The following is a 27,416-nucleotide window of genomic DNA, read 5'->3' as shown; positions in this document are numbered from 1 at the left end:
TTTTAAGTGGTGGAACTTGCACTATTGCTGACTGACTAAATACTTTTTTGCCCCACTGTATCTGGGCCTTTTTCCCCAGACTTCTATTTTTGTTTGTTATTTTATGAACCTATTTTTTGACCCTATATGACTATTTTATGACCCTTTATGACCCTATTCAAAGGGTCCGATTTCCCCAAACCAACAACGGGCGAGCACGTGCGAGTGTCCTTCCATGTATCCTCTCCCGCGACATGGGACATGATGCCGGACTTAGCCCTGTCCACCCCTAGGTATAGAAACCATGGGCTTGCACAGAGGCACAAGACTAGTCTGTGCGGCCCCCACTGCTCCACCAATGCTAGACGGCGGTGCTGCAAGGCGGCGGACGGTCCCTCTCCTCACCCCTTGAAGGGGTTAGACGGAGCTAGGGTGCCTGCACCGTCCAGAATTTAACCCCATCCCCTCTACCTGGTGTGCTAGATCCGGAGTCAGGTATGGAGGGCTGGAGAGGGCCCTGCGGCAGCGTTCCGGGGAAGCTCCAGGCATCTTAGGGAGTGTAAGGCAATCCTCCTTCCCTCTCCTCCCTCCTGCCTCCTTCCGCCAGGCAGGGACGCCGGGTTCCGGCGGCAGGGATCGCAGGGGGAAAAGGCAGAGGCCGCCAGCGTGCCCCCCTCCCCCGCGGCGAGCATGCAAAATCTGGCCCGCGGCTTCGGCCGTGACTAGGCCGCGGGCGGAAGTCCCGCCCCCGGCGTGTCGTCATTTCCGGCGCCGCCCCCCGGGCTAGGGCGGACGCCGAACAAATTGAGCCTCCGGCTTCATCGCAGGGTAGGCCGCAACCGGGAGAGGAACGTCCCGGCCTACCCAGAGGAAAGGAACGCTGGGCAGCGGAGCACAGAGGCAGCGGCAGGAACACGTGGGGATACAGGACGGAGTAAGTGTGACCCCCGAACCTAGGGGTGCGCTACGGGTGATTAAAGGTGTTTTTTTTTCCTCCTCCTCCCTTCCCCTCAACCCTCATATAAATTAGGCCTGGCAGCAATATGACCGAAAAGGGTAAATGGCACACGTTCCTTTATGCCGCATGCATTTGTGGGGTTAGGTTTCCGCGCGCACAGAGCCAGAAGCCTGTGACATCCAAACGCGCCCAGGAGCCCTCCCCTGCGACTGTAGCCAAGGTGTCCCCGGAGTGGGCCCTATCTCTGTCACAGTCCATGGTGTCGCTTACGAGAGCAATAGAGTCCCTTCTTTCCCCAGATAGGGGCAGGGACAATGGCTCGCCGGCCTTAGAAGGAACATCCACCTCACAAAAGCCTCCGGCCTGCAGGGGCCGCTCTCACTCCAGGCAGACCTGAAGGAAACAAATCCACACGGTGTCACCCAGTCCATCCGGTGCCTTGGCATCTGTAAGCTCTGCTTCTCGCTCCCCGTCACCAGTGGTTGATAGCGAGCAGACCTCAGATTGCGACTCAGACTAGCCCCTTGACCTGGACACTCCAAGGTCAAGTGAAACAGTGGACAGCCTCATAGAAGCCATCAATCAGACCCTGGGGATTGAGGATGATCCCGCAGCGGCTACGGGGCATAAAGGGGCATTAAGTGGCATTTAAGCGAGTGAAGCGCCCGCACAGAATTTTTTCCTCTCACCCAGAGTTTGAGGACATAGTGCAGCGGCGGCACAGAGAAGGTCCAGACAGGCGTTTCTCAGGTCAAAAGGCACTCGAAACAAGGTATCCGTTTGCTCCGGACCTCCGTAAAAAATGGATGGAATCCCTGTTGGAGATCCTCCGGTTTCGCTCCTAGCCACTAAGACCCTGCTATCCGTCCCTAGGGTTTCCTCAATTAAGGATCCCACGGATCGCCTTATAGAGAGCTTAGCTCGCTCAGTATATGAGGCGTCAGGTTCAGCGCTCGCTCCCTCATTCGCAACAACTTGGGTAGCCAAGGCTATGATATCATGGTCAGAAACATTAAACAAGGTCGCGCAGGAGCAGGATCTACCTGCAGAGATTTGGGAGGTCGCAGGTCAGATGGCGATGACCGGAGACTAAGTAATAAATGCGTTTTGGGATGCAGACAATTGCCCGGCACTTGCTGCCACTAATGCAATTTCTGTCAGAAAAGCCCTATAGTTAAGGACATGGCGAGCCGATCCTACTTCTAAGAAGTCCTTGACTTCCCTGCCTTATCAGTGCGGCCACCTATTTGGGGAGAAGTTGGATCAACTTATCTCCGACTCCACAGGAGGAAAGAACGGGTTTCTCCCTCAACAAGAGGGCAAAACGCTTTTTCGTCACCCTTTTTCAGGCACGTTTTCGGGCCTTTCGCAACCCCGGGTGGACTACAGAGGCCAATTCCGCCGCCTCAGGCTGCCCCAACCAGGATAGGGAGCGGCAGGTCTCATATAGAGCCAACCCATTGGGGAGAATGCATGCTCAGCAGCCCAGATCGACGAGATCCAGATCCCAAAGATCGTCGGCCGAATGACTCGAGCCCTTTACCAGACGACACCGGCAAGGTGGGCGGCCGTCTACTCTGGTTTCACTACGTCTGGGTCAATGTCGCTCACGACGCATGGGGAAAGGAATCAGTGGCCTCGGGTTACAGAATAGAATTTGTCAGATATCCTCCAAGACGGTTTTTTCTTTCCGGCTTCCCAGGGTGGATACCCAGGCAAGGGCTCTATTGGGAGCCATCAAATCTCTCCAGCACAACGGAGCCAGTGCCGGAACACGAAAGAGCTCAGGGGTTCTATTCTAACCTTTTTGCGGTTCCCGAAAAGGACGGGTCTGTCAGGCCTGTTTTGGACCTGAAGCTTCTGAACAAATTCATCAGGATCAGACATTTCCGGATGGAGTCTCTCCGTTCTGTCATATCGGCCATGGAGCAGTGAGGATACTTGGCCTCAATAGACATCCAGGACACATATCTGCATATTCCAATTTTTCCTCCTCATCAGAGGTTTCTACGCTTCACCATCGGCGATCAACATTTTCAGTTCGTACCGCTACCCTTCGGGCTAGCCACGGCTCCCAGAGTGTTCACAAAGGTTATGGCAGTTGTCATGGCCACACTGCATTCTCGAGGCCTAGTCGTCTTGCCTTATCTGAACGACCTCTTAGTCAAGGGCCCGTCAATACGGGCATGCGAGGAAAAGGTCAACATCACGCTAGATACTCTTACCCGGTTAGGATGGCAATGCAAAGAAGTCATCCCTTTGGCCAGCTCAGAGGATCTCCTTCCTAGGAATGATCTTTGGCACTTGCTGAGGGTTGGTAATTCTCCCTCAGGAAAAGGCGCTAGCTCTCCGGCAGGGAGTTCGGACACTTCGCCAACCAGTCCCTCATACCATCCGATCCGGGATGAGGATTCTAGGGAAAATGGTGGCAGCAATGGAAGCAATACCTGTCGCCCAGTTCCACCTTCGCCCCTGCAGCACTGCCCTCTTGTCAGCCTGGGACAAGAATACTTTCACGCTCGATCTCAAGTCAGGCTCGGATGGTGGATAACCAGTTCCTCTCTGGCCCAGGGAAAGACTTTCCCCCCAGATCATTGGCCGGTAATGACAACCAACGCCAGTCTCCTCGGTGGGGGAGCGGTGTTTCACCACCACACAGCCCAGGGATGGTGGTCGCCACAGGAGGCACGCCTCCTGATCAACTTATTGGAGATACGAGCAATTCGGCTGGCTCTGCAGATGTTTCTTCACTTTCTAGCAGGCCGCCCTGTCTGGATTCAATTGGACAACGCCACGGCGGTGACTTACATAAAACATCAAGGGGGCACCCGCAGCAGAGCAACCAGAGGGGGAGCTCGTTCTTCAGTGGGCCGAAGCAAACCACTCGGTGATTTCGGCGGTCCACATCCCGGGGCGTGGAAAATTGGGCGGCAGACTTTCTCAGCCGGCAGGCTCTTGCATCCGGAGAGTGGTCTCTACATTTCGATGTTTTTCATCAGATTTGTCAATTGTGGGAAGCTCCGGATGTGGACCTGATGGTTTCCAGAGTGAATGCCAAGGTGCCCACATATGTCGCTCAGGCCAAGGACCCGCAGGCATTCGCGGTGGACGCGTGGGTTCTGCCCTGGAACCAGTTTCGCCTCCCATATCTATTTCCCCCACTGCCACTACTTCCAAGAGTCATCAAAAAGATCAAGACGGAAGGAGTGCCGGCGATCCTGCTGGCCCCGTCGAGCGGGAGATGCAGATCTAATGCAGCTGCTCGCCGACATTCCTTGGCGCCTGCCAGAGAGCCCAGATCTACTGTCTCAAGGGCCGATTTGCCACCCGAACTCAGGGACCCTGTGTTTGACGGCATGGCCGTTGAATCTTGGATTCTAACCCAGGCAGGGTTCGGGAGCGAGGTGGTCGCTACAATGATTGGCGCCCAGAAGCCTGCTTCAGCACAAATTTACCACCGCACCTGGAAGGTGTTCTTTGCTTGGTGTTGACACCGCGGTGTTTCCCTGCTGGGATTCTCGATCCCCCAACATCTTGGCTTTTCTCCAGTCAGGCTTAGAGAGCCCGGATAGCTCAGTCAGTAGAGCATTAGACTCGGGCTTTGCCCCAGGTTCCCTCAGGAGACAAATATCGGCCTTATCCGTCCTGTTCCAGCGCAGAATTGCTACTAATTTGCAGGTGAAGACTTTTCATTCAGGGAGTCTCCCACTTGGTACCTCCCTAGAAGGCGCCTATGGACGCCTGGGACCTTAACATGGTCCTAAGTGTTCTGCAGGAAGCTCCATTTGAACCGCTTCAGAATATCTCTTTGAGGTACCTTACCTGGGAAGTGGTGTTCCTAGTGGCCATCACTTCCATCAGGCGGGTTTCAGAGCTGGCGGCCCTATCCTGCCGAGCTCCGTTCCTCACTTTCCATAGGGATAAGGTGGTCCTCAGACCAGCCCCTCCTTTTCGCCCGAAAGTCGTGTCCTCTTTTCACATTAATGAAGATGTTGTTTTGCCTTCATTTTGTCCAGCACCGGTGCGCCATGTGGAAAAGGCTCTTCAAACGTTAGACCTGGTAAAAGCCCTCCGGAGGTACGTGTCGCGGACGGCACCCTTTCGTCAGACGGACACACTGTTCGTGCTCCCCGAAGGGCGCAGGAAGGGACTCGCTGCCTCAAAATCGACCATAGCCAGATGGATTCGTTTGACGATTCAGGAGTCCTACCGCATTAGAGGCAAGCCGATTCCAGCAGGGATCGGAGCTCACTCTACCCGGTCAGGGGGCGCCTTTTGGGCGCTTCGGCACCAGGCTTCGACGGAACAGGTTTGCAAGGCAGCAACCTGGTCCAGCCTGCACACGTTATAATATCCATGCTCAGGCCTCGCGGATGCGAGCCCGGGTAGAAGGATTCTCCAAGCAGCGGTGGTGTACCTGTTAAACAATAGGTGCATGTAGCTTGGATCGGTGAGTCAATCTCCCACCCAGGGACTGCTTTAGGACGTCCCACAGTATCTGTGTCCCCCAATGAGGCGAAGGAGAAACATGGATTTTTGTGATAACTCACTGCAAAATCCTTTTCTCCGAGATGCTCATTGGGGGACACAGCACCCACCCTATTAGCCAGTTGGCTCTGTTTCTGTTTAGTTAATACGCATTTATTTATGTGATACAAGGGTGGTCCTTTTCTAGACATGTTGTACCTGTCTTAAGGCTGACTTTGTTGTCCTCCTACTGCTTTGACACCAAACTGAGTTCCACCCGCAATAGGGGTGAGGGTGTATACGACGGAGGAGGAGCTAACCTCTTTTTTTCACTTAGTGTCAGCCTCCAAGCGGCAGATGCATACACCCACAGTATCTGTGTCCCCCAATGAGGATCTCGGAGAAAAAGATTTTACGGTGAGTTATCACAAAAATCCATGTTTTAAAGTTGTCCCCCTGATATTAAAATGAGCACTAGCTCTGTACCTGTATAGATGTGTTCTATAAATACTGAAATAGTAAGCCCACTACATGTTCCAAATTTTTTTATTTCTTGTAGATCATGACTGCAGGTAGGTGGAATGTATGTATACCCAAAATCATTTATAGATGATATACATGTCTCCATCACCCTTAACCCCTTGGTGTCCACCAATATGTGTTTTTTTACGTACCTGAGAGATAAGTGAGTAGTATCCCCTGATGGGTGAAAATACAGCAGCTGTCAGTTGTACTCTATAGTGGACACTCTTATTTGTTAGCCAAGATCAGCGGTTTCACCTGCCATTTCCATTTAACTCCCTAAGTGCTGCTGCCAATAGAGACAACGGCATGATGATCAGTAACAGAGCATAAGGGCTCCCTCTTTAACTACATCAGCATCCCGACATTACAGTTTTTGGTCCTAATGATTGCCAGTGCAATCCAAGGCCAAGTAATAGCCTTTAGGGCTCATTCCCACTTGTAATTAAATTGGACAAATGCAATCTGATTTAAAATCAGATTGCAATCGTACCAAGTCGTACCAATTTAATCCTATGCTTGTGTTCTCAGTGGCATTTTTTTTTCCTGCTCCAATTGGATCACACGCACCTAAGTCTATAGGCATGTGTGACATTTCTCACTGCACTTGGATATCACCCGATTGCAGTGCCATTCCTGCGGATGCCGGCAATGGATGAGATGGAGAAATTGATTTCTACGTCTCCTCCGCGGTTGTGCTCTGATGCAAGAGGATCGGAACCAGGGCTTTGGAGTCGGTAAGCCAAACCTCCGACTCCTCAATTTCCATGACCCAGACTCTGACTTCACGACTCCGACTCCACAGCTCTGATCGGAGCAAAAAGTACTGACACTTGGATCACGCTTGCAGCAGAGCAGTAACCAAGTGTCATTAGCATATCTCACCACATGTGATTTGCTAATGGGATACCAGCCTTAAAGTCTGATAGCTATAGTGCTCTTTTCAGATTTTAACTACATTTTAATGTCAAAATAACAATTTTCATTCCTTTCATTCCTTTTTGTGTTAATTCTTGAAAAGATCCTGTAGGGTTAACAAACTATGTGAAGGCAGTTTTTGAGTATGGGTTGCTGTTTTAAAATGGTATCACTTTTTCGGCTTTTCCAATATATATATATACCATAGGTCCCCCAATGTCACTTCAAAACTGAATAGGACCAAACTTTTTGTAAACTTCAAAGCAATGAAAAACTGCTCATTTTTAAAAACCTTCTAACCTAGCAAACTGAAAGGATAATGGTGCCGATGTAAAGTAAACATATGGAAAATATTATTTATTATCTTGTGTGATATGACTGGATTAACGGTACAAACATTCAGAGTTTGAAAATCTTTTGATGTTCTTTGCAAATGTCTGAAACTTTTATAAATAAACACAAATCCGATCGATCTGAACTTACCAATAACATAAAGTACAGTGTGACATGAAAAAACAGTCTCAAAATCACTGGGATATGCTGAAACATTCCAGAGTTAGGCTGCTTTCACACTTGCGTTTTTTTGCGCTGCGCTGCGTGCGCAGTGCAAACGCCCATAAAAACGCATCATGCGTTTTTTAATGTTTTCTTGTTTTTTGCGCATGGTTTTTGCAAAAAAAGCATGCGTTTTTTTGCGCTCCCATAGACTTTAATGGGTTTTGGGTGAATTTTGTGTGCATTGCGTGCGCATGTGTTTTTTTGAGACAGGTCGGACGCACAAAAAATGCAACAGGATGCATTTTGTGCGCCCGGGCGCACACTACAAAAAAACGCATGCACATACAAACGCGTACAAACGCACGACTATGCGCACCCATGTTAAGTATAGGAGAAAAAATGCATGCGCATGTGTGCGCAAAAACTCAGCGCAAAAAAATGCAAGTGTGAAACCAGCCTTATCGCCACATAAAGTGACATGTCAGATTTGAAAAAATCGGCATGATCACTAAAGGGCTAGAAAAAAAATGTAGTGAAACTCCCAAGAATTCGGGACAACCCTCTTTAAGTGGACTTGTCAGTTCTTTCATGCTGTTCAAACCACAAGTATCAAAATCAGAGCCTGACTGCACGATTGCTGCTTGATAGGTTTCTCTCTGCAACTCTTCTGCATTACAGAGAAAATGTAGCTTGAAAATCTGGTTGATGATAGCTGGAAGCTAAACTAGTCTAGCGTCTCTAGGTGAATGACAGATGTTTTTCTCTGGACACACACGCCTGAGAGGCTAGTCAATCGCCATGTGTCTGGAAAAAGCTGGCCAGAGGCATGGTCCCCCACCTAATCTATAAGCTGTGTTTTCTCTGAAACACGGGAGCAAACTGGAGAAAAACATTACTTGGCCAATGCATTCTGCCCATGGTTTAGCATGAATCAGGTGAAAGGCTCCCTATAACTATATAGATCAGGGGTGCACAGCCTGCCTCCCGGGGCCCACATGCAGATCATGATGCCCCCCACTAGACACGCGGCACTCGCCCCCCACTAGACACGCGGCACTCGCTCCCCACTAGACACGCGGCACTCACACATATACATGTCACTTACCCATTAGATTACACTGAATACACAGTTCCTGCTTTCTAGACCAGTGAAGACATTGGCATCCCTACTGTGATAATGAATAGCTTTTTAAATTGTCTGGCTCCACCAACATAAGTTGCGCCAAGTCCCACCCATTTTCCATTGAGCCCTGCCCACATGTCCCTTCCCAGCACAGAATTGTCCCTGCTTCTTGCCCAGACCTCAGTCAATACCCCCCTCGGACTGGCCTGTCTGTGCATTGCAGTCCATGCTCATACCATGTTACACAGATGTCTGTATGAGCCCTTACAGATACAAGCAGCCCTTTGAAGGCAATCACAATGTGGCCATGGCCCTCGGTGAAAATGAGTGTGACACCCCTGGTTTCGATAGAATAACTTTCCTCCATATCTATATTCTTATTAAGAGCAGCTTTCCACTGGTGACAATGTACCAGTGCAGCATCTAACTGGATTTCATGGGAAATTTGATCCTCCATCTTAGTATAATTGCTTTTCTAAATGAGATGCCAATTCCTGTACTCAGGGAAAAGCTCCCATTACATCTGTAAGAATTCTTCACGTCTGAGTAGCTGCAGCACAGGAATTTATTCTAAGCCCTAGAATGACATGTGTGATGTCTAAGTCTCTTGTTAGCAAGGCTTTATTGTTGTAGACAGATTCATGCAAGCATTTCTGATCTAGCAGCCTTGACTGGATTCTCTGAAAACAAGCCATACTTTAGATGTAGCAAATTACTGGGATGGCGAGCGCATATTCTCGGCAGAGAAGACTGCACCAGCAGTACAGGTACAACAATCGGCTCGTAACAAGAGTAGGCAGGCCTTGTGGTCTGATACCCGTTTCCCATCATATAGCTTGTTGCAGATTACTTTAGCAGTAAGTAGGTCAGTGACATTCAGCTGGATACTTGTTCTCAAAGCTCCCAGGAACTCTTTTTTTAAAGGACAGATGGAACATGAATGGCGTCCTTAGAAAAATAAAAAATTTTCTGCACATACTCATTATTACACAATTTTGTTCAAATTATTGACCATTTGGGACATCGGTTTAAAAATTTGGTAATGTGATTAAACCACTGATTGCATTTTTTAATTCTGTTCTATTTTACCAGCAAATAAAATATGTAGTAAAGGAAAAATACAAGATATAGAGTAAACGGGCACCAACCACAATATCAATTTAGGTGGGATCACCTGGTGCATATAAATGGATTAGAACACATGAAGAGGGGAAAGTATATGCACACAAATAGGGATCACCACAAAGATATGAAAAAAGTATCAATTTTATTAATGGACACAACAAACAGACACTTTGTGGTTAAAAACAATTAAAAAGTCTGAACAACCAGACATTAATAACAAAACAAAGACAATGGGTCATTTTGATAAATAGTTAAATGCTATGGGTCCCAAGACCAACCATACAGTATAATGCCAGGTATCTGCTAGTTACCATAACCTAGGGTCTATCAAATCAATTGTTATGACAATCATGACCTTAAATCAAAGAAATACCATATTATCAATAACTACTATGGTTACATAGAAATTCTACATATACCATGGACAGAAAATTGAGAAAGACACATCACTGTGTCGATACGCGTGGGTTTGGGGGTCCCATGTAACCTACCCGGTAGCTTGTTCATCCTCAGAAACCAGGTGATATCACGCTAGGGAAAGGGACTTATTAATGTATGTTTATTTGTGTTGGCAACATGATAAGCATTCAATTTTCTGTCCATGGTATATGTAGAATTTCTATGTAACCATAGTAGTTATTGATAATATGGTATTTCTTTGATTTAAGGTCATGATTGTCATAACAATTGATTTGATAGACCCTAGGTTATGGTAACTAGCAGATACCTGGCATTATACTGTATGGTTGGTCTTGGGACCCATAGCATTTAACTATTTATCAAAATGACCCATTGTCTTTGTTTTGTTATTAATGTCTGGTTGTTCAGACTTTTTAATTGTTTTTAACCACAAAGTGTCTGTTTGTTGTGTCCATTAATAAAATTGATACTTTTTCATATCTTTGTGGTGATCCCTATTTGTGTGCATATACTTTCCCCTCTTCATGTGTTCTAAAGGAAAAATACAAAAAGCGTATTTTTCCTTTAAGTGAGTCTGTTAACACAAAATGGTTGTTCAAGCATAGGCGCTCAAAGCACCCTTGGCGTGGCCAAACACTTCAGTGAACCTTCCCACCTTTTGTTTTTGTTTTTTTTTTTAACTATATTTGATCCTTCTACCTTGATTGACATCTCTGGGTTTACAGGACCCAAAGCAGAGGGTAGATAAATGTAAAACATGTTAATGGGAAGATGACCTGAACTGTTTGGCTTTGTCCAATGTGTACCAAGCTCCTTTTCTTGGTTTGAACAGTCATTTTGTGCTGACAGAGTCCCTGTAATTGGATGGTATAGGAGAACTGAGTGACATAATTTCCACTTCTTAAGGAATTTTTATGAATCATGAGATGAAATAACGCCAACATAGTTGCCTATCCATTGATTCTACATTGCAGTTCTTACTTTACGCTTTTTATAATGAAATAAAGAACCTATATGTCGTCACTGATGCCAAAAGGTGCCCATACTTACTTGCCTAATCCGTGCCATGTTACAACCTCAAGGATCAGATATCTTACCATTATCGCTATATTTCCATGAAACTATTGCTAAAATACAAAGTTGTATGTTGCATATCCTTACAAAGTTTCTTAAAAGTATACCTATCGCCTTCAAGCCGGGCTCAGAAAGGCACTCTTCATGGATTGTATAGGGACTGCAATGTCTGGACTGACTACCAGTCTTCTAGCCTCAAATTTCAACCTCATGAATTCCTATGAAGCTCTTAATTCATGTTAGTAGACCAGCAGTCAGTCCTGGCATCAGCGAACCGTAAAAGACTGCCATCTGTCCCCTTCCTTATATTTTTATGCTGTCATTCCAAAGAAATATTGTTTTTTTTTTCTTTGACAGAAAATGTCATCCGTGAAAATCAGTGGGGTGGTGTGGACATTCGAAGAGGTGGTGACCCAGTTCTTAGAAGTAACCTTATATGTTGTGGTTATTCTGATGGAGTGGTTGTTGGAGAACGAGGCAAAGGTCTTATTGAAGGAAACACTATATATGGTAAACCTATCTGACATATGTTGTAGATTTTGTAATGACTGCAACATGAGCCATGGTACTTACTTTGAAAATCCAGTTCAGAGTGACTGTATAATCCTATCAAATTGAGCAATCTGAGTCCAGCTAGAGAGAAAGGCCTCCTTCACACGTCCTAATATTCTGGTACTAGAAAAAACAGCACTGGAGATGTCCATGTGTTTCATACATGTGGCAACTGTGTGCCACATCAGTATCACATGTACCGGCGCCTGAGAAAAGCTGACACAGTTCACGCATCATTGTCCCCTGCTCTCCCTGTGATCAGCGCTAGCAGGGGACAGTGTTGAGAGTTGTAATCACTCTCCGCTCTCTACATCAAGTGTATAATGAAGAATATAAAAAACACATTATACGCACCTTAACACCTAATCCTCTGAAGCTATTGTCCTCTGTAAAGAAACAAAAATAAAAAAACAATCTCCATCACCTGTCCAAAGTTAAAAGAATCCAGAGTGTCCCACCCCGTAATCCATCCATGCGACATTTGCTCATCATCATGAGATGAGGTCAGCCCAGTTCACCGTGAGGCCTGTTCTCACTGCAATGAGTCATTTGCCTCTGCTCCTCAGCGTGGGTCACTCTGGATTCTTTCAACTTCAGACAGGTGAGGGATATTGTTTTTTATTTACAGGGGACAATGGCTTCAGGGGATTAGGTGTTAAGTTGCATATAATGTGTGTTTTTTATTCTGTTCTTCGTTTTACACTCGATGTAGATAGCGCGAGCTGATTACAGCTCTTAATATTGTCCCCTCCTTGTGCTGATCACAGCGCGAGCAGGGGACAGTGATACGGCTAGTTTCACACTAGCGTTTCTGCCGTCTGCGCACGGCTGCCGATAAGCCCTGCCCCCTGCCGCGCCCCCTCCTGACATCACCGCCTATTATCACACATGGCCGCATGCGATCTGCGCACCCTATCTTTAATATAGGGTGCGCAGACCATGAGCTGACCGTGCGCTAGTAGGATTTTTGAGTGCGCTGCGCACTTTTGAAGGTGCGCCAAGCATGCCAAAATGCAACATGCTGCGTTTGGCGCATGCGGCCATGTGCGATAATAGGAGGTGATGTCAGGAGGGGGCGCAGCAGGGGGCGGGGCTTATCGGCAGCTGTGCGCAGACGGCAGAAATGCTAGTGTGAAACTAGCCTAAGAGCTGCCTCCAGCAGCCAGCACCCTGGATCATCATAAACCGTACCATTGTTTTCCAGGCACCGGTATGTGTCGCACTGATGACACATGGATAAAATCCATGTCTCATCTATTTGCACGTGTGCTGGACGTTTTGCTGCCTGTGCTGCTGCTAAAAAACAGATATGTCAGCATGTTTTGCCTACACACGGTCCATAGAAACGCGTTGACTTTTGCACAGACCTATTCACTTGAATGGGTCTACATGTGTAAGTATCTCCAGTACTTGTGAAAACTATCACCACACGTAACAGAGATATTGACGTGTGAAGGAGGCCTAAGAAAGCATTCGAGTCCTAAATCTATTCGGTATAAATCCACCCAGCCTGAAGGCTGCAGCTTGATCTGAGCAGCAGCAGGGAGGTGTTATGTTGAAATAAACCTGTACATTAGGCAATGTGAGCAGTGATTTCAATATATTTGGACTCCGAGAGCTCTCTCGGTCTCTTATTATTCTCATAAAATTATAATTTTAATTTCCCACATCCATTCTGACATGAATTTTCTAAATAAGTACACCAGCCTCAAAATGTCTAAAGGCTCTATATAATAATGTATACAGTTTGATTGTGAAACCTGGAGACAGATTTTCTTAAAAAAAAAGGAAACATACACCAGCTCTTTCCTCATCAAATAGTATTTCATACTTTAGATAAGGGGAACAGACAACGTGCTGGATCTTCGTCCTGCGTCATCAAATTTGCAATGTTCAAGCTATTCACAATGCTGATGGCATAACTTTGAACGAGACCATTTGTGGTTCATTTGTTTATGCTGTGAACATTAACAAAGTTAAAAGCTGACTTGGACAAACTGAGTGTTGTGTGTGAGTGAGCATCCATTCGACACTTGAATTTCTTCATGTATAAATGTGAATTTATGCCACCTGGGTACTAATGTGCCAGCATCATATGTTCTAGGAGAAGGAAAACTAGGAGTATCACTTTAGAGATGTGTACTTTTAGCTATTGGCAAGTGTACTTCTAGATCACACACTAAATAACTGCATTAATTTAGCGGCTTCTATGGCCAGCAGCAAATGGTCATGTATTAAGAGGTATGGCCTTGTGGAAAAGGGCCTGATACTACCACTTTACAAAGCATCAGTGCAACCTTTTCTGGAATATGCAGTTCTTTTCTGGGTACTAGTTCTTAAAGAGTGGCAAGGAGCCAGAAAAATTACAAAGTAGAACCACAAAACTGATAAATGGCATGTAGAAACTTGGTTGCAAGAAATGATTACATTTATTTTAGTCTTCATAAGAGACGCTAAAGGGGTATGATTAACTTGTACAAGTACATAAATGGCCTATACAAAAAAATATAGTCAAAAGCTGTTTCATGTAAAAGCACCTGAAAAGACAATTAGAAACTCCATCCATCTAGAGAAAAAATGGTTCAATCTCCAGAGGAGACGAGGCTAGTATGAGAACTATTAGGCCGGGGTCACACTAACCGACGCAAAATACGGTCCGTAGTTTACAGGCGTAATACGGATGAATGACCCCTAAATAGTGCTCCGTATGTCATCCGTAAGCAAGGTGTGGTCACGTATTTTGCGCATGTAAGCATCCGTATGTAATCCGTATGGCATCCGTATGCTGAGATTTTCTCGCCGACTTGCAAAATGGACATATAATGGAGCCCTATGACAGGTTTATAACGCAAAAGAAGGACTAGATATAGACACATAGAATACATATATATATATATATATATATACATGTCATTGAGACACATATATATATATATATATATTTATATTTCACAGAGTTCTTCATAGCAGAATAGCCGCTAATTCAATTGCCGGCTTTTGTCAAATCATTCCCCAACCCGACATGAAATGACACATGGTTTACATACAGTAAACCATTTCATTTCAATGTGTGGGCTCCCGCATTGACAAATTACTGCTCCCCCCCTCCGTGTCTTGCTCTAGACAAGAAGACATGCATAGAGCAAGAGGGGGGGGAGCAGGTGAATAAGCCCCGCCCAGCGGACCGGACAGCGGCAGTTTACATACATCTGAACTGATATAAAAAAAGGTATTTATGCATGAAAGGTGCGGGGTCAGGGGGAAGCAAAAGTACTAAGAGAATCCTTATGTGACACACAATTGAATGATATTATATGATATCTCAAAAAAGGGGTGACAGATTCCCTTTAACAATCGTTCTGTACGCATAGTATTATGTTGGCCTGTGTGAACAGGGCGTTAACTGCCAATTTGGCTTGCATGTCATATAACGCAATATCATCATAATATATTATATATAAGGAGAAAAAATATATTTTGGCGCACAGCGTTATATAAATAATTATATGTATGAAATAGGGGTGCAACCAAGTTGTCAAACGAAGCTATGATTAAAGAAGAGAAAAAAGTACTACCGGAAAAATGCACACCACAGAAAAAGATATATGAATAATATAAATTACAACAATTTATTGGCACACAATACAATTAAAACACACTTAAAGCCATAGAACTGTGTCCACAGAGAAGAATTGATGCAATAATAACCCACATGCATGAGAGTAGACAATAAATGACCCTCAATTAACCCCTCTCCTAGTGGCTCATGAGGCTAAAGCAATACATATAAATATAACCTGTCCAATAGGACCTGGAAAGCTCGATAGAATAATAATCCAAAAGGGAGAATAATCCCAAGGGGAGAGCAGAGAAAAATATATATATGAACCGTCTCACCAGTCTAATAACCGATGGACAATATGAACCCAGAAGGAAAGCTCAAACAATGAAAACACATTCCAAAAAAAGCCCCAATGTCAGCATATTACCAGAAGGGAGTCAGGAACCCACTGCTCCCAAGGGTCAGAAATCTAAGTGGACCGCAGACATAACCCCACGCATATCGCCCCCTCAAGTGAGGCTTCGTCAGCGGCACTTGGTACCCGCTGTTTACCTTGGATACCAACTCCCAGAGCGAACACGCAGGTATCCAAGGTACACAGCGGGTAACTAAGCTGATCGATGGTCTCCCGCTACCACATGCAGCGATGCGTGCTGGCCAGCGGGAGACCAACGATCAAAAAATGGCCTAGGACATTCTTGAACGATCAGCGATACTCGGCGGGGGGGGGCGGTCGCTGATGCATGTCACACAGCGATATCGCTGGCGAGATCGCAGATGCGTCACAAAATCAGCGATCTCGCTGTGTGTGACGGGGCCTTTAGACTTGGTGTGAATCTGGCACAGTGTGCCTTGAATCTGTGCAGGGTACCATGAAATCTCAAGACTGTCAAGGCATTCTGAAGCCTAACGTGCTGCCCAGTGTCAGAAAGCCTGGTCTGAATTGCAGGTCATGGCTCATCCGACAGGATAATGACTCAAAACCTACTGTTAAAACCATCCAAGAATGGCTAAGAACAAAGCATTGCACTATTCTGAAGTGGCCTTCTAAGAGCCCTGTTCTAAATACTATTGAACAGTTATGCAAAGAGCTGAAACATGCCATGTGGAAAAGGCACCTTTTAAAGGGAATCTGTCACCCCATTTTTGGCCTATAAGCTGCGGCCACTGCCACAAAATATTGAGTTAAAGGTGCCGTCATTTTTGTCTAGACAAGTTTCATTAGTTAATGTTTTTAAATCAATCTGTTGAACCACAATTCATAAACAAGATCTGATTTTCATTATTTGATAGTCAGTAAATTTATACTGAAAAGACTGCAGAGACCTGTGTGTCGTAAGCAGTGCCATCCCGCCTCCCACCAATCCCCTAATAACAAAAACACCGACAAGCATGGATGGGTTGAATAGGTCGGTCACAGTTTATTAATAATAAGCAGAGAGAGGCAAGTACAATTCACAACGTTCTCACAGCTGTGGGCCCACGACCGCTGGGCACGTCGGCTGATGAGAGGTTACGAACCTTGCCGCCCTCTACACTACCGCTGTGACAAAATAAAAAGATAATGTGAATAGTAATTTTACACAAACCAAACATGAATATTTTTTTTTTTTTTTTAAACTATAGATTTTAAACAACATTTGCGCCGCACACTCGCTAATCTATAAGGGAGGGAGGGTGGGACAAAAGCTTCTAGGTATCAGGCGGAGAGGAAAGAGAAAGACCCCACCCCAGCACCTGAATTTAACCCCTGAGGGTGTGGCCGGACGCCCCTTCCTCTCTTTCCGTTGGTCAGTGGGGCGTCCTAAATCATGGCATTACCTGGGGGGGGGGGGAGTAGTGGGAGGGGAGGCACTGCACGGAGTTCACCTATCATCAAATCCATGGGGGCTCTACAGTCAGAGACACTATCCTTATTCAGTACAGTGCCTGCCAGACTGCAGAGACCTGTGTGTCGTAAGCAGTGCCATCCCGCCTCCCACTAATCCCCTAATAACAAAAACACCGACAAGCATGGATGGGTTGAACAGGTCGGTCACAGTTTATTAATAATAAGCAGAGAGAGGCAAGTACAATTCACAACATTCTCACAGCTGTGGGCCCACGACCGCTGGGCACGTCGGCTGATGAGAGGTTACGAACCTTGCCGCCCTCTACACTACCGCCACGGAGGATCATGTGTATAACCTACACAGGACTCCGACCCCCACACAACATCATTAAGGCCTGTTCAACCCCGTCCTGCAAATTAGTTAAAAACATATCAAGCCCGATATCTGTGAGATGAACGTCGTCCGGTCTCAGGAGGAGTGAGATGTCCTCTTCTAGATTGTGGTGGTGAACCGCGATGCCGTAGTTCTCTTTGACAAACGTTGCCATCTTTACGTTTATCCTTCTCCTTGATTTGTCGACGGCCTTAAGGTCTTTAGCTCCATGCCAGACCGTTCGTGATATTATATCAGACCACACAACCACCATATCTGGTATCAAGCAAACAGCCCGCTTTATGTCAGTTTTCATTGTCGTGAAGAGCTCCGCTTCTGTTGTCTTGCACAAATCATTACCACCAGCATGTAACACCAATATCAGCGGCCCTTTTGCCATTTTAGAAATTTTTACCAACTCCGGGAAGATTTGATCCCACAGGAGCCCTCTGATGCCTCTCCAGTTGACCTGTATACGTGGGAGTTTAAAATTCTTTCCACCGGGACGTATTTCTGCTCTTTTGCCCGCCCAATAAATAAAAGAATGTCCCAATACCCAAACTGTGGGCCTATGACCTCCTGTAAGAAACAAGATGTGTTATAGCAGGTCTGGTCTTATGTATCTCGCAAAGCATGCGTATTTCCAACGGCCCAATCTCTGCACTTCAGCTTCTGCTACACCGGCCCTAGCTGCTTCAGTGGCTGCTCCTATTCTAAAAGAATGCGTCCCATATTGTTTAGAGTCCACACCAACAGCTTGTAGACATAGCTTAAAAATTGTGTGAAATTGATATTTAGTAAGCGGGGACCCGTCGGTGTGAGAGAGAAAAAATCTACTTTCGTGCCTTATGGCCGCGTAGTGTCTGATATCTTGACAGGGCATACGGGGCCGTCTACGGCCTTAACCAGGACCCACGACCCCCTACCGGTGGGGTCACATTTGGATTTTCGCACTCTAATGCGCAGAGCGTCACTGCATATTACGAGATCCTCATTAATTAACCCGCCTACAAAAGCTGTTTTAGAATGCGGCACTAGTTCACTAATTCGCAGCGCCCCGAAGAATGCGATTGCAAACGCTGCAGATATTAGGGCTGAGTCATATTGAGACTTGCATACCGTTTTAGATATTGTTATAATGTTGTGCAACAGCTTTAAAGAAACGGGGCGACGACATTCCTGACTGGGTTGGAGCCTTTTCCAGCCTTTAATGGCTTGCTTTATGAAAAAATATTTAGTAACATCAGCCCATCCCACTAGCTGAAAGAAAAAGGCTACTCCCGATAAATGACGCTGCGCTAATGTGCCCGACGCACCTCTACTCCTGAGCTGATTCAGGAGTTCTACCACCACGTCGCATCTCGCCCGATCACAAGTATCGACTGGCCTTCCTCTAATTAGCGAGCACCACTCTTCCCATGCCTTACCATAAACCTGCCAGGTAGCCGGTGTGACTGAGGCTGGATCAAGGGCATCAGTGATTGGCCACTGTGTCCCAGAGGGAGGGAGGACACAGTAGGCCCGTTGGTTCTGCGTTGGGAAGGAAGACTTTGAAGGCCTGCCAATCGGAAGACAACAGAGAGTTAACCATCTTATCATCCACAGTAGACGTCACTCTGGCTCGGCACCAGATGTTGTGTCTAAGGCATAATAGTGCAAGGCGGCGCAATAGCGCGAGGATTGGTGGCGATGATGAAGACATACTGTTTAAGCATTTAGCGCTTCCCGGGTTTTTTATAAGAAATCTGATATTTGCGTTTTTTAGTTTGTCACCCCATAGTTCGACTGATGTCACTATGGCAAATATTTCCAACAAAACGGGGTTGCTGCCCCAGGTGGTAGAGGTCCACGGGACCGGCCATCTGCTTTTACACCATTGGTTGCAGTAGATTGCAACAAAACCATTTGTGAGATCCGCGCCCACCAGTAGACCAAGGGCACTTTTTAGCATCTCATGAGACATGACACATGTATGGCCATTGTAGGTTTCCAAGAATGTTTTCCAGACGGCCAAGTCAGCTTTCATTGAGCGATTAATTCTGATTCGGTGGCCCGGCTGGGCGATGCCCTTTGTAGCTAGTGATAACCTGCGTGAGAAAGCCCTGCCGACCGGCATAACGCGACAAGCAGAATTGAGTAAGCCTAGTAAGGACTGCATCTGCTGGAGGGTGACTTTCTTTTCAACAATGAAACTTTTTACTATCTGAAGTGTTTTTTCTAATTTATCCGGCGGTAAACGAAAAATCATCTCATTAGTATCTATTTCGATACCGAGGAAAGGGAGAACGTTACATGGACCGATCGTTTTTTCCGGCGATAGTGGGACACCGAAACGCCTTGAAATAAATTTAAACTTCTGAAGAAGAAAAGAACAGAGTTTAGAGTCCCTAGGTCCGACGAACAAAAAGTCATCGAGGTAGTGCACTGTTGAATTGCTGCCTGTTTCGTGACGTACTACCCAGTATAAGAAGGTGCTGAAAAGCTCAAAATAATGACAGGAAATGGAGCAGCCCATTGGCAGGCACATGTCGAAATAAAAAAGCTGGTCCACCTTACAACCCAACAAATGGTAGCATTCAGGGTGCACGGGTAAAAGACGGAAAGCTGACTCGATGTCGGTTTTTGCCAGTAGGGCGCCGTGCCCCGCCGCGCGCACGAGCTCCACTGCTCTGTCAAACGAAGCGTAGGTTACCGACGAGTCTTCCGGGGGTATTGCGTCATTGACCGAATCGCCTTTTGGGGTAGGAAAGGTGATGAATTAGCCGATATTACCGGGTTCTTTTTTGGGCACAATACCTAGAGGCGAGATTCTGAAATTTTTGAATGGTAATGATTGAAATGGGCCCGCCATCCTGCCGAGTTCTACCTCTTTTGTGATTTTTTGCTGTAAAATCTCTGGGAACTCTCGGGCTGATTTAAGGTTTTTTGCCGATGTTGGCGTTCGGTTAAATTTAAAGGGGATGAAGAAACCGTACTTAAAACCGTCATATAATTGCCGAGCAGCTTCTTTATTGGGATAAAGGCTTAGCCATGGGCCCATGGCGGCTACGCTCACCGGGGTTTTGCCTCGTAGCAGTTCCACTTGCGAGGCATGTACACCTGGATGCAGGATGGCCGCCGCCGCAGCCTGAGCAGTCGTGTCTATATCTGCATGCCGCCTGGAAGAGACAGTTTCCACCATTGAATAACATGCAGGCCCCTGGTCTCCGTACGACCACAGAGTTTTGGCCTGCGGCTGCTGAGAAACTAGTGGCCGATGATGAAAAGGGAGGGTGTTTTTGTGTAAGCATTAATCATAGCCAGACATCTGTGGCTTTAACTCCCCATCCTAAATCTGGTTGCAGGGCAAGCCTCCTGCGGAACTCCTCGTCATAGCGCCTCCAAGCAACGCCACCATAAGACTTAGAAGAGTTATATATTAAATCCATATATATGAATAACTCTGAGCAGCGTTCTGGATGTTTTTGGCCCATTATACATCCTAGGACAGCGAAGGCCTGCAGCCAGTTGTTCATTGTATGTGCTATTTCACCTCTGTTTCTATCGTATGACCACTCGCCAGTCCTCCTTTACTTATCCACTGACTGTTGGTCCGCTGATAACAGTGACCATATGTCTATACAGTCATTATTCCAGATCTTCTCTTTTTTCTCTAAGTCTATGTGTGTACCTAGCGGACTAATTCCGCAGAAAAATGCATCTTTATGTAGACTAGCTGATTGAGGTATGTTCCTGGTGACGGTTTGACCACTGTGTTGATTAAAGTGGTCGACTAGAGCCCTGATGGCAGATGCCAGGTTGCTCTCTTCTGTGTTGTGTATGTTGATATGTGGATTGGTTATGCGAGACTCACTGCTGTCTGTCGCCAGTCGAGTGTCTCCTTGTGAAGGAGGTACCCCTGCGATATCCTGCTCCCGGCTGGAGGCCCGATCTGGCCCAGAAATGTCTTGGCCATTGGAACGTGGCTGGAATTCTGAATCGATGACAGAACTTCGATGCTGATGAGCCATGGTGGAAAGGGAAGGATCTTCTCGGATTAATGATGACGATGGAGCCCGTCGCAGCCGAAGGCTGCCGTAAGCTTGTGACGGCGCTCCCTGCTGGCTATGCGTCTGACTGGAGGATGCAAGATGTTCATCGCTGCTCCTCCGGCTAGTAGTCTGGTTTTGAGATTTCGTGCGACGTCTACGGCTTGATGACCAAGAACGCCTGCTGCGGTGGCCCTCGGACACATCGGACTGCCCTGATGTGGAAGTTGACCTCCGTCTGGAGGAGCGCGACCTGTGGCGACTCCTGTTGTAGGTACGCCTTCGCCTGCAACGGGAACAACGACAGCCAGAGGGACAGCGAGAAAGGTGGTGGGAGGAATCCGCAGAGGATGGTGTGTAGGATCTGTGACGTACGTGGCTACGTTCGTGGTGGCCGGGTGTATGTTGTTTTGTAGGCTGTCAAGTAAGTGGTGTGGCGTTATTATTGCTTTCACTGTAGGTGTCTAATGGGGATGGCGTTCTGACCGCCAATGAAATAGTGTGCGACGCAGGTGTTTGCGACAATGGTGGGGTTGGTGGCGTGTAGTGTGCTGCGTTTGTGCTTTGTGTAACACGTAGGTTTTGTTGCCGAGCGTCCTGAACGGTCGGGTTAGACCGAACAGCACGCTCAGCAGCAGTATGGCAGTTGTCACCGGAAATCCCAACGTTACGCACGGGCGGCAGTGATGCGCCCGTAGGAGAGACGTGAGACACCGGGCTTGGTAGAGGGATATTGCTTGACCTTGAAAGGGTTAAACTTTGCTGAGTGCTTCGCTGCCTGCCCTCAAGTGGATGTGGCAGCAGCCCAGTCCTTGGTATAGCAGTGGAGGGGGCTGTGCTGGGCCGGACCCTGCTGGAACTTGCAAGGGTTAAACTTTGCTGAGCGCTTCGTATAGCAGTGGGGTGGGCAGTGCAGGGCCGGACGCTGGAGCACTGGTGACGCAGGGTGGGCGGAGCCTGCGCCCGGCTCTGATGATTGGCACCTATTAAAATGCTAGAGATGGGCGTACTACTTGTGGGGCTTCTGCTGTGATGCTGGGTGGAAGTGGGCGGAGCTGTGGACCAACTCCGCCCACCGCACTGCAGTAGACAAGGGATGGGTGGTGAGATAGGCGGAACGATGGAGGAGGAAGTGGGCGTGGCTTCAGGCCTGTATAGGCGTCCAGAGCCTAATAATGGCATCCGGGCCTGAGGCCTACAGGCCAGAGCATCCGCAGCAACATTTCGGGGGCGACGGAGACCAGTGGCGACGCTACCACCGACATGAAGTCGCACTGGTGGGCGCGATGTGCGCTCAGAACGCCTGCCAGGTCTAGCCGGGTCTGGAGAGGAGGAGGCCGGAGCAGCGGCAGTGGATGCAGGAGCAGCCCCAGATAAGCTGGGTGACTGCTGTGAAGAGCCCAACGCAGGGAGGAGAGGGCCAGCGGAGGAGACAGGTGGGGACGGGGCATGAAGGGATGCAGAGGCTTAGTGCTGTAAGGGCGGTGCTGGAGCTGGATGAGGGGGTGACGGAGAAGCTAGGGGTTCAGGGGGGGATTGGGCCCCGGGAGACAAAGGGGAGGCCGGGGCATGGAGGGAAATGGAGACTGTATCCTGTGAAGGCATTGCTGTATCTGGATGGGAGGATGGTAGAGAAGCCTGTTGGCCAGGGGAGGATTGGGCCCCGGGAGACAAAGGAGAGGTCTGCGGCAATAGGGGATCAGGAGAGGGCACAGGTGGGTGCGCATCCAGTTTAGATAAAAGGGCTATAATACATGGATCACCCACCTGTGCTGCTCTCTGCCGCAGGGCCTCCATCACTTCCTCAGACATGGCTTCAGGGGATTCCTGGCATCGGCACGAAAACTTCCAGGGGCCTGAGACAAAAGCTTCTGACAAAAACAAAAGCTTCTAGGTATCAGGCGGAGAGGAAAGAGAAAGACCCCACCCCAGCACCTGAATTGAACCCCTGAGGGTGTGGCCGGACGCCCCTTCCTCTGTTTCCGTTGGTCAGTGGGGCATCCTAAATCATGGCATTACCTGGGGGGGAGTAGTGGGAGGGGAGGCACTGCACGGAGTACGGAGTTCACCTATCATGGGGGCTCTACAGTCAGAGACACTATCCTTATTCAGTACAGTGCCTGCCATTCCTTTTGGTAGTTTCAAGTTATTTCTTTGACCATTTGGAGTTTTTCTTACTATAACTGAAGGGTATAACAAGCAAGCAATGATGTATAATAGCATCCTGTATATTACAAACAATGTTGGATGCTAAAAGTGCTGGACAATTAAGGATCAGTCGCTATAACATGTAATGCAGGGATGTGGAATCCACAAAAATACGACCAATAGATCCAAATTAGCAAAGAGAATTGATTCTTTAATTAAGATACATACACAGAATGGGAAAAATGGGGAACATGTGCAAAGGAAAACAAAGTGCAGCAGTGCTAGAGGACATGTGACTGAATCCTGGCCATATTAACATATATAGAAATTAAGGTCAGAGTACCATCCTTCATTCAAAAAGCTATATATCCTGGTGGATTCTCCGGTGTAGTAAAGGGGATTAAAAAGCAACATGCTACCAATATAAATGGGTACCAATTATAATTAGCCACAAATGGGACCAATTCGCAAGCATGAATATGCCTTCAAGAAGAAAAACTAGTAATAAGGCATCCCAAGTGAAAGGCGCACAATATCCACCCCTTAAGACATAGCATATGAAATGCCCACCCACACTGGAGTGAATGATACAGGAGAGAGACGTTACCTCAGGAAAGGAGAATATAGATGGCCGGGCAGTCAGCGCGTCACCCCGACGGGCGTTTCGGAGGTATACTCCTTCGTCAGGGGGCGTGTAGTGTACTAAAACAGTGGGTTTAAGTATCGCCGGACTGGAAGTGCCCGTGACGCGGACCGGAAGTGACGCGAGTGCAGTCATGGAAACCGGGAACCCAGGATGGGCACAGCGTCATGCGGTGGGAGGGACCCGGTGAGGCCAGGCACTCCCCCACACACATGGAGACGCTAAGACCAACCCACATGCCGGGTAATGACACACACACGTGCAGGACCGCCGCCACGTCAGTTCCACCACACATGTGACATAGGGAGGAATGTCCCATATCATGTTGTATCATGTTGTATTTGTATTATGTTGCCATAATACAAATTCTAACAGTCTATTCTGTAGGATTATCAGCTGTGTATCCACCAGACTTCTGCACAACACAACTGATGGTCCCAACCTCATTTATAAGGCAAGAAATCCCACTTATTAAACCTGACAGCACACCTGTGAAGTGAAAACCATTTCCAGTGACTACCTCTTGAAGCTCATCAAGAAAATGCCAAGAGTGTGCAAAGCAGTAATCAAAGCAAAAGGTGGCTACTTTGAAGAACCTAGAATATAAGACATATTTTCAGTTGTTTCACACTTTTTTGTTAATTTTATAATTCCACATGTGTTAATTCATTGTTTTGATGCCTTCAGAGTGAATCTACAATTTTCATAGTCATGAAAATAAAGAAAACTCTTTGAATGAGAAGGTGTGTCCAAACTTTGGTCTGTACCGTATGTATGTAATCGATATTACATAGTGTATTACATATTTACAATTTATTACAGTTTTTTGTGTTCTAAAGTTGTATTCCAATAAATAGATATTATGTTCTATCTAAATATCTTGATTATTGCATCATAGAAATTATTAAATGTCTGATGTTCACATTGTACTACAATAAATTTTTCACTTAAATATAAGCAATATATGTGGGAGTCGGAGTCGGTGTAAGGGAAATTGAGGAGTCGGAGTCGGACTCGCTGGTTTGGCTTACCGACTCCACAGCCCTGATAGAGACACAGCGTCAAATTAACATATCCAAAAGTGCATATGGGCAACAGTAGATACAACAGTATAGAATCTTGATATCCATGGAATCAATCTATCCAAGCAAAAAACAAAGGGCATATGTGTTGTACACCTCATATTGCAAAAATATGACATGAAAAATAAAAAAAAAAATAAAATGAGAAATAAATTAATTAAATGAAAAATGAGGAAAAACAAGAAAAATATATAAATAAATAAATCATAAATAATGATTTTAAATACAACATAAACCCAAAATACAAATAAAAATAAAAAAGGATGCAAAAGAGAAATAATAATACATGAAAAATAATAATAAAACAAATTACGAAGCAATATACACAGAAAAACAAAAATATATACAAAATATGCATGGCGCATGAATCATGTCATTAGAGAATAGGGCATTCTTCGTCCATGACAGGCGGTGGTGAAACAAGATCTTCCGTGCTACGTCCAGTCCGATAAGTGCAAAAATCAATCTAAAACAGAATAAGGGAGTTTAAAATCAAGTAAAACCAAAACTATCCATGCACTGCTCCGAGACACAGAGGTCATCATAAAAATGGAACATATGACAAATTTTCATTTAGTCCTAGGGGCTGTACCGTGTCCAACGTCCATATCCACCGTGTCTCTTTTTGGGCCAGACGTTCCACTAGAGAGGAATACGGACGAGTGAGAGGCGATAAAACAATAATTGCACACGGACCAATGATTCTCTATGGGGTAGCTCCCATCAGCCGTATTTTTCTCTCGTATTTTCTACGGTCCGTGCCAATCGCAGCATGCTGCGATTGTCAGCGTATTACGACCGTAGTACGCCAATGCAAGTCTATGGGTGCGCAAACACATCGCATTACACACGGACCACCCGTGTGACTTGCGAGAAATACGCCAGACTTTTCCTGGTGACAGGAAATGGGCCAATCCATCATCAGGAAGCTTAGACATGCAAATTAGCTCAAAAAGCACTCCAGACATACAGGAAGTACGTGTCCACGGAATACAGCATCATGGCACCCTACCAGAATCTCAATGTGGAGCTGCTAATTGTTCTTGTGCATGATCGCCCGGAATTATGGGACCAACGGGATGCACATTATGCCGACCGGGCAAGAAAGGAGGCTGCATGGAGACACATATGTCGCAAAATGCTCCCTGATTTTGGTGATCGGCCACGTGAGGAGCAGCAGAACATAAGTACGTGCGCATAAATTATGTATGTCAAATTACCTGCCATCCCAAAAAAATGTTATGAGTAGGCCCCTCCACATCCTGTGCTTCTGATATTGGGCTCTTGTGTCTTGTAAATTATTTTTGGACACACTGTTTGACCCTGAGAGAATGTTACCCTGTCCCCAAGCTCCTCATAATGCCTAGCAAAAACATTTTAAAGAGTTGCTAATTGCCACATGAGCTACTGTGACCCCGTGCATCTGGCCTGGTTGCACCAATGCTATATGCCACCCTGGGTAGAACTCACACCCTAGTAGGCCACATGACTTTGATAATAGTTCAAAAACTTGTTTTCGGCAAATTGTAAGTTTTCATTCTTTTATGTCACATTGCAGTCGAAGATGTAATGAGACGCTGGTGCAGCAGCATCCGTGACCAGTATCGCCGTGAGCGCCAGCAGCGGGCAAGAAGTGGTTCAGGGGCCCACACAAAGCGGAAATATGTTTATTTCGACCGCCTCTCGTTCCTCGCTCTAATTATGGATCTCAGACCGTAAGTATAACAAAAACATCACATGACACAAATGCTTTATAGGGCCCGATCAAAAATTTCCTTTTTCTACATTTTATATTTAATCACAGAACTCACTCTAACATCACTGAAAGTGAGACAGGGTCTGAATCAGAGGCCATCGATCCTGTAGGTGGAGGGGGTTGAGATATCTGGACCATCTTGTGAGCTTCCAAGGAGCCAGGCCCAAGTCACTTCTCCAGCTCGACCTGATCCTGCCCTAGAACCTGGGCCGCCACCAGAAGCACCACCACCAGGAACAGAGCCACAACAAGGACCGTCAGCTGCATCACCACCTGACATCCATGATGAACAGGGCAACAGCAGCAGCCCAACTGTTTGCCTAGAGGGCTCCCCCCAGCCTGCTGTGCCATCCAGGC

General features: G+C 46.7%; 1 protein-coding gene across 2 annotated transcripts in view; it reads left to right on the top strand.

Annotated features, from left to right (window-relative positions):
• FBXO10 (F-box protein 10) overlaps positions 1-27,416 on the top strand; it is a 199,492-nt gene that overhangs the window by 129,137 nt on the left and 42,939 nt on the right. Inside the window, exon 8 of one of the 2 annotated variants that reach the window (XM_073549668.1) lies at positions 11,442-11,594. The exons of the other annotated variant lie outside the window; for it this stretch is intronic. Within the exon in view, the coding sequence (XP_073405769.1) occupies positions 11,442-11,594 (153 nt within the window). The remainder of the gene's footprint in view (positions 1-11,441; positions 11,595-27,416) is intronic. 2 annotated transcript variants of the gene reach the window in all.

This window comes from Dendrobates tinctorius, unplaced genomic scaffold (genome assembly GCF_039654945.1).
Source record: "Dendrobates tinctorius isolate UK_male_01 unplaced genomic scaffold, ASM3965494v1 ptg000160l, whole genome shotgun sequence".
NCBI lineage: Eukaryota > Metazoa > Chordata > Amphibia > Anura > Dendrobatidae > Dendrobates > Dendrobates tinctorius.
This window is presented reverse-complemented; position numbering and strand designations above follow the sequence as displayed.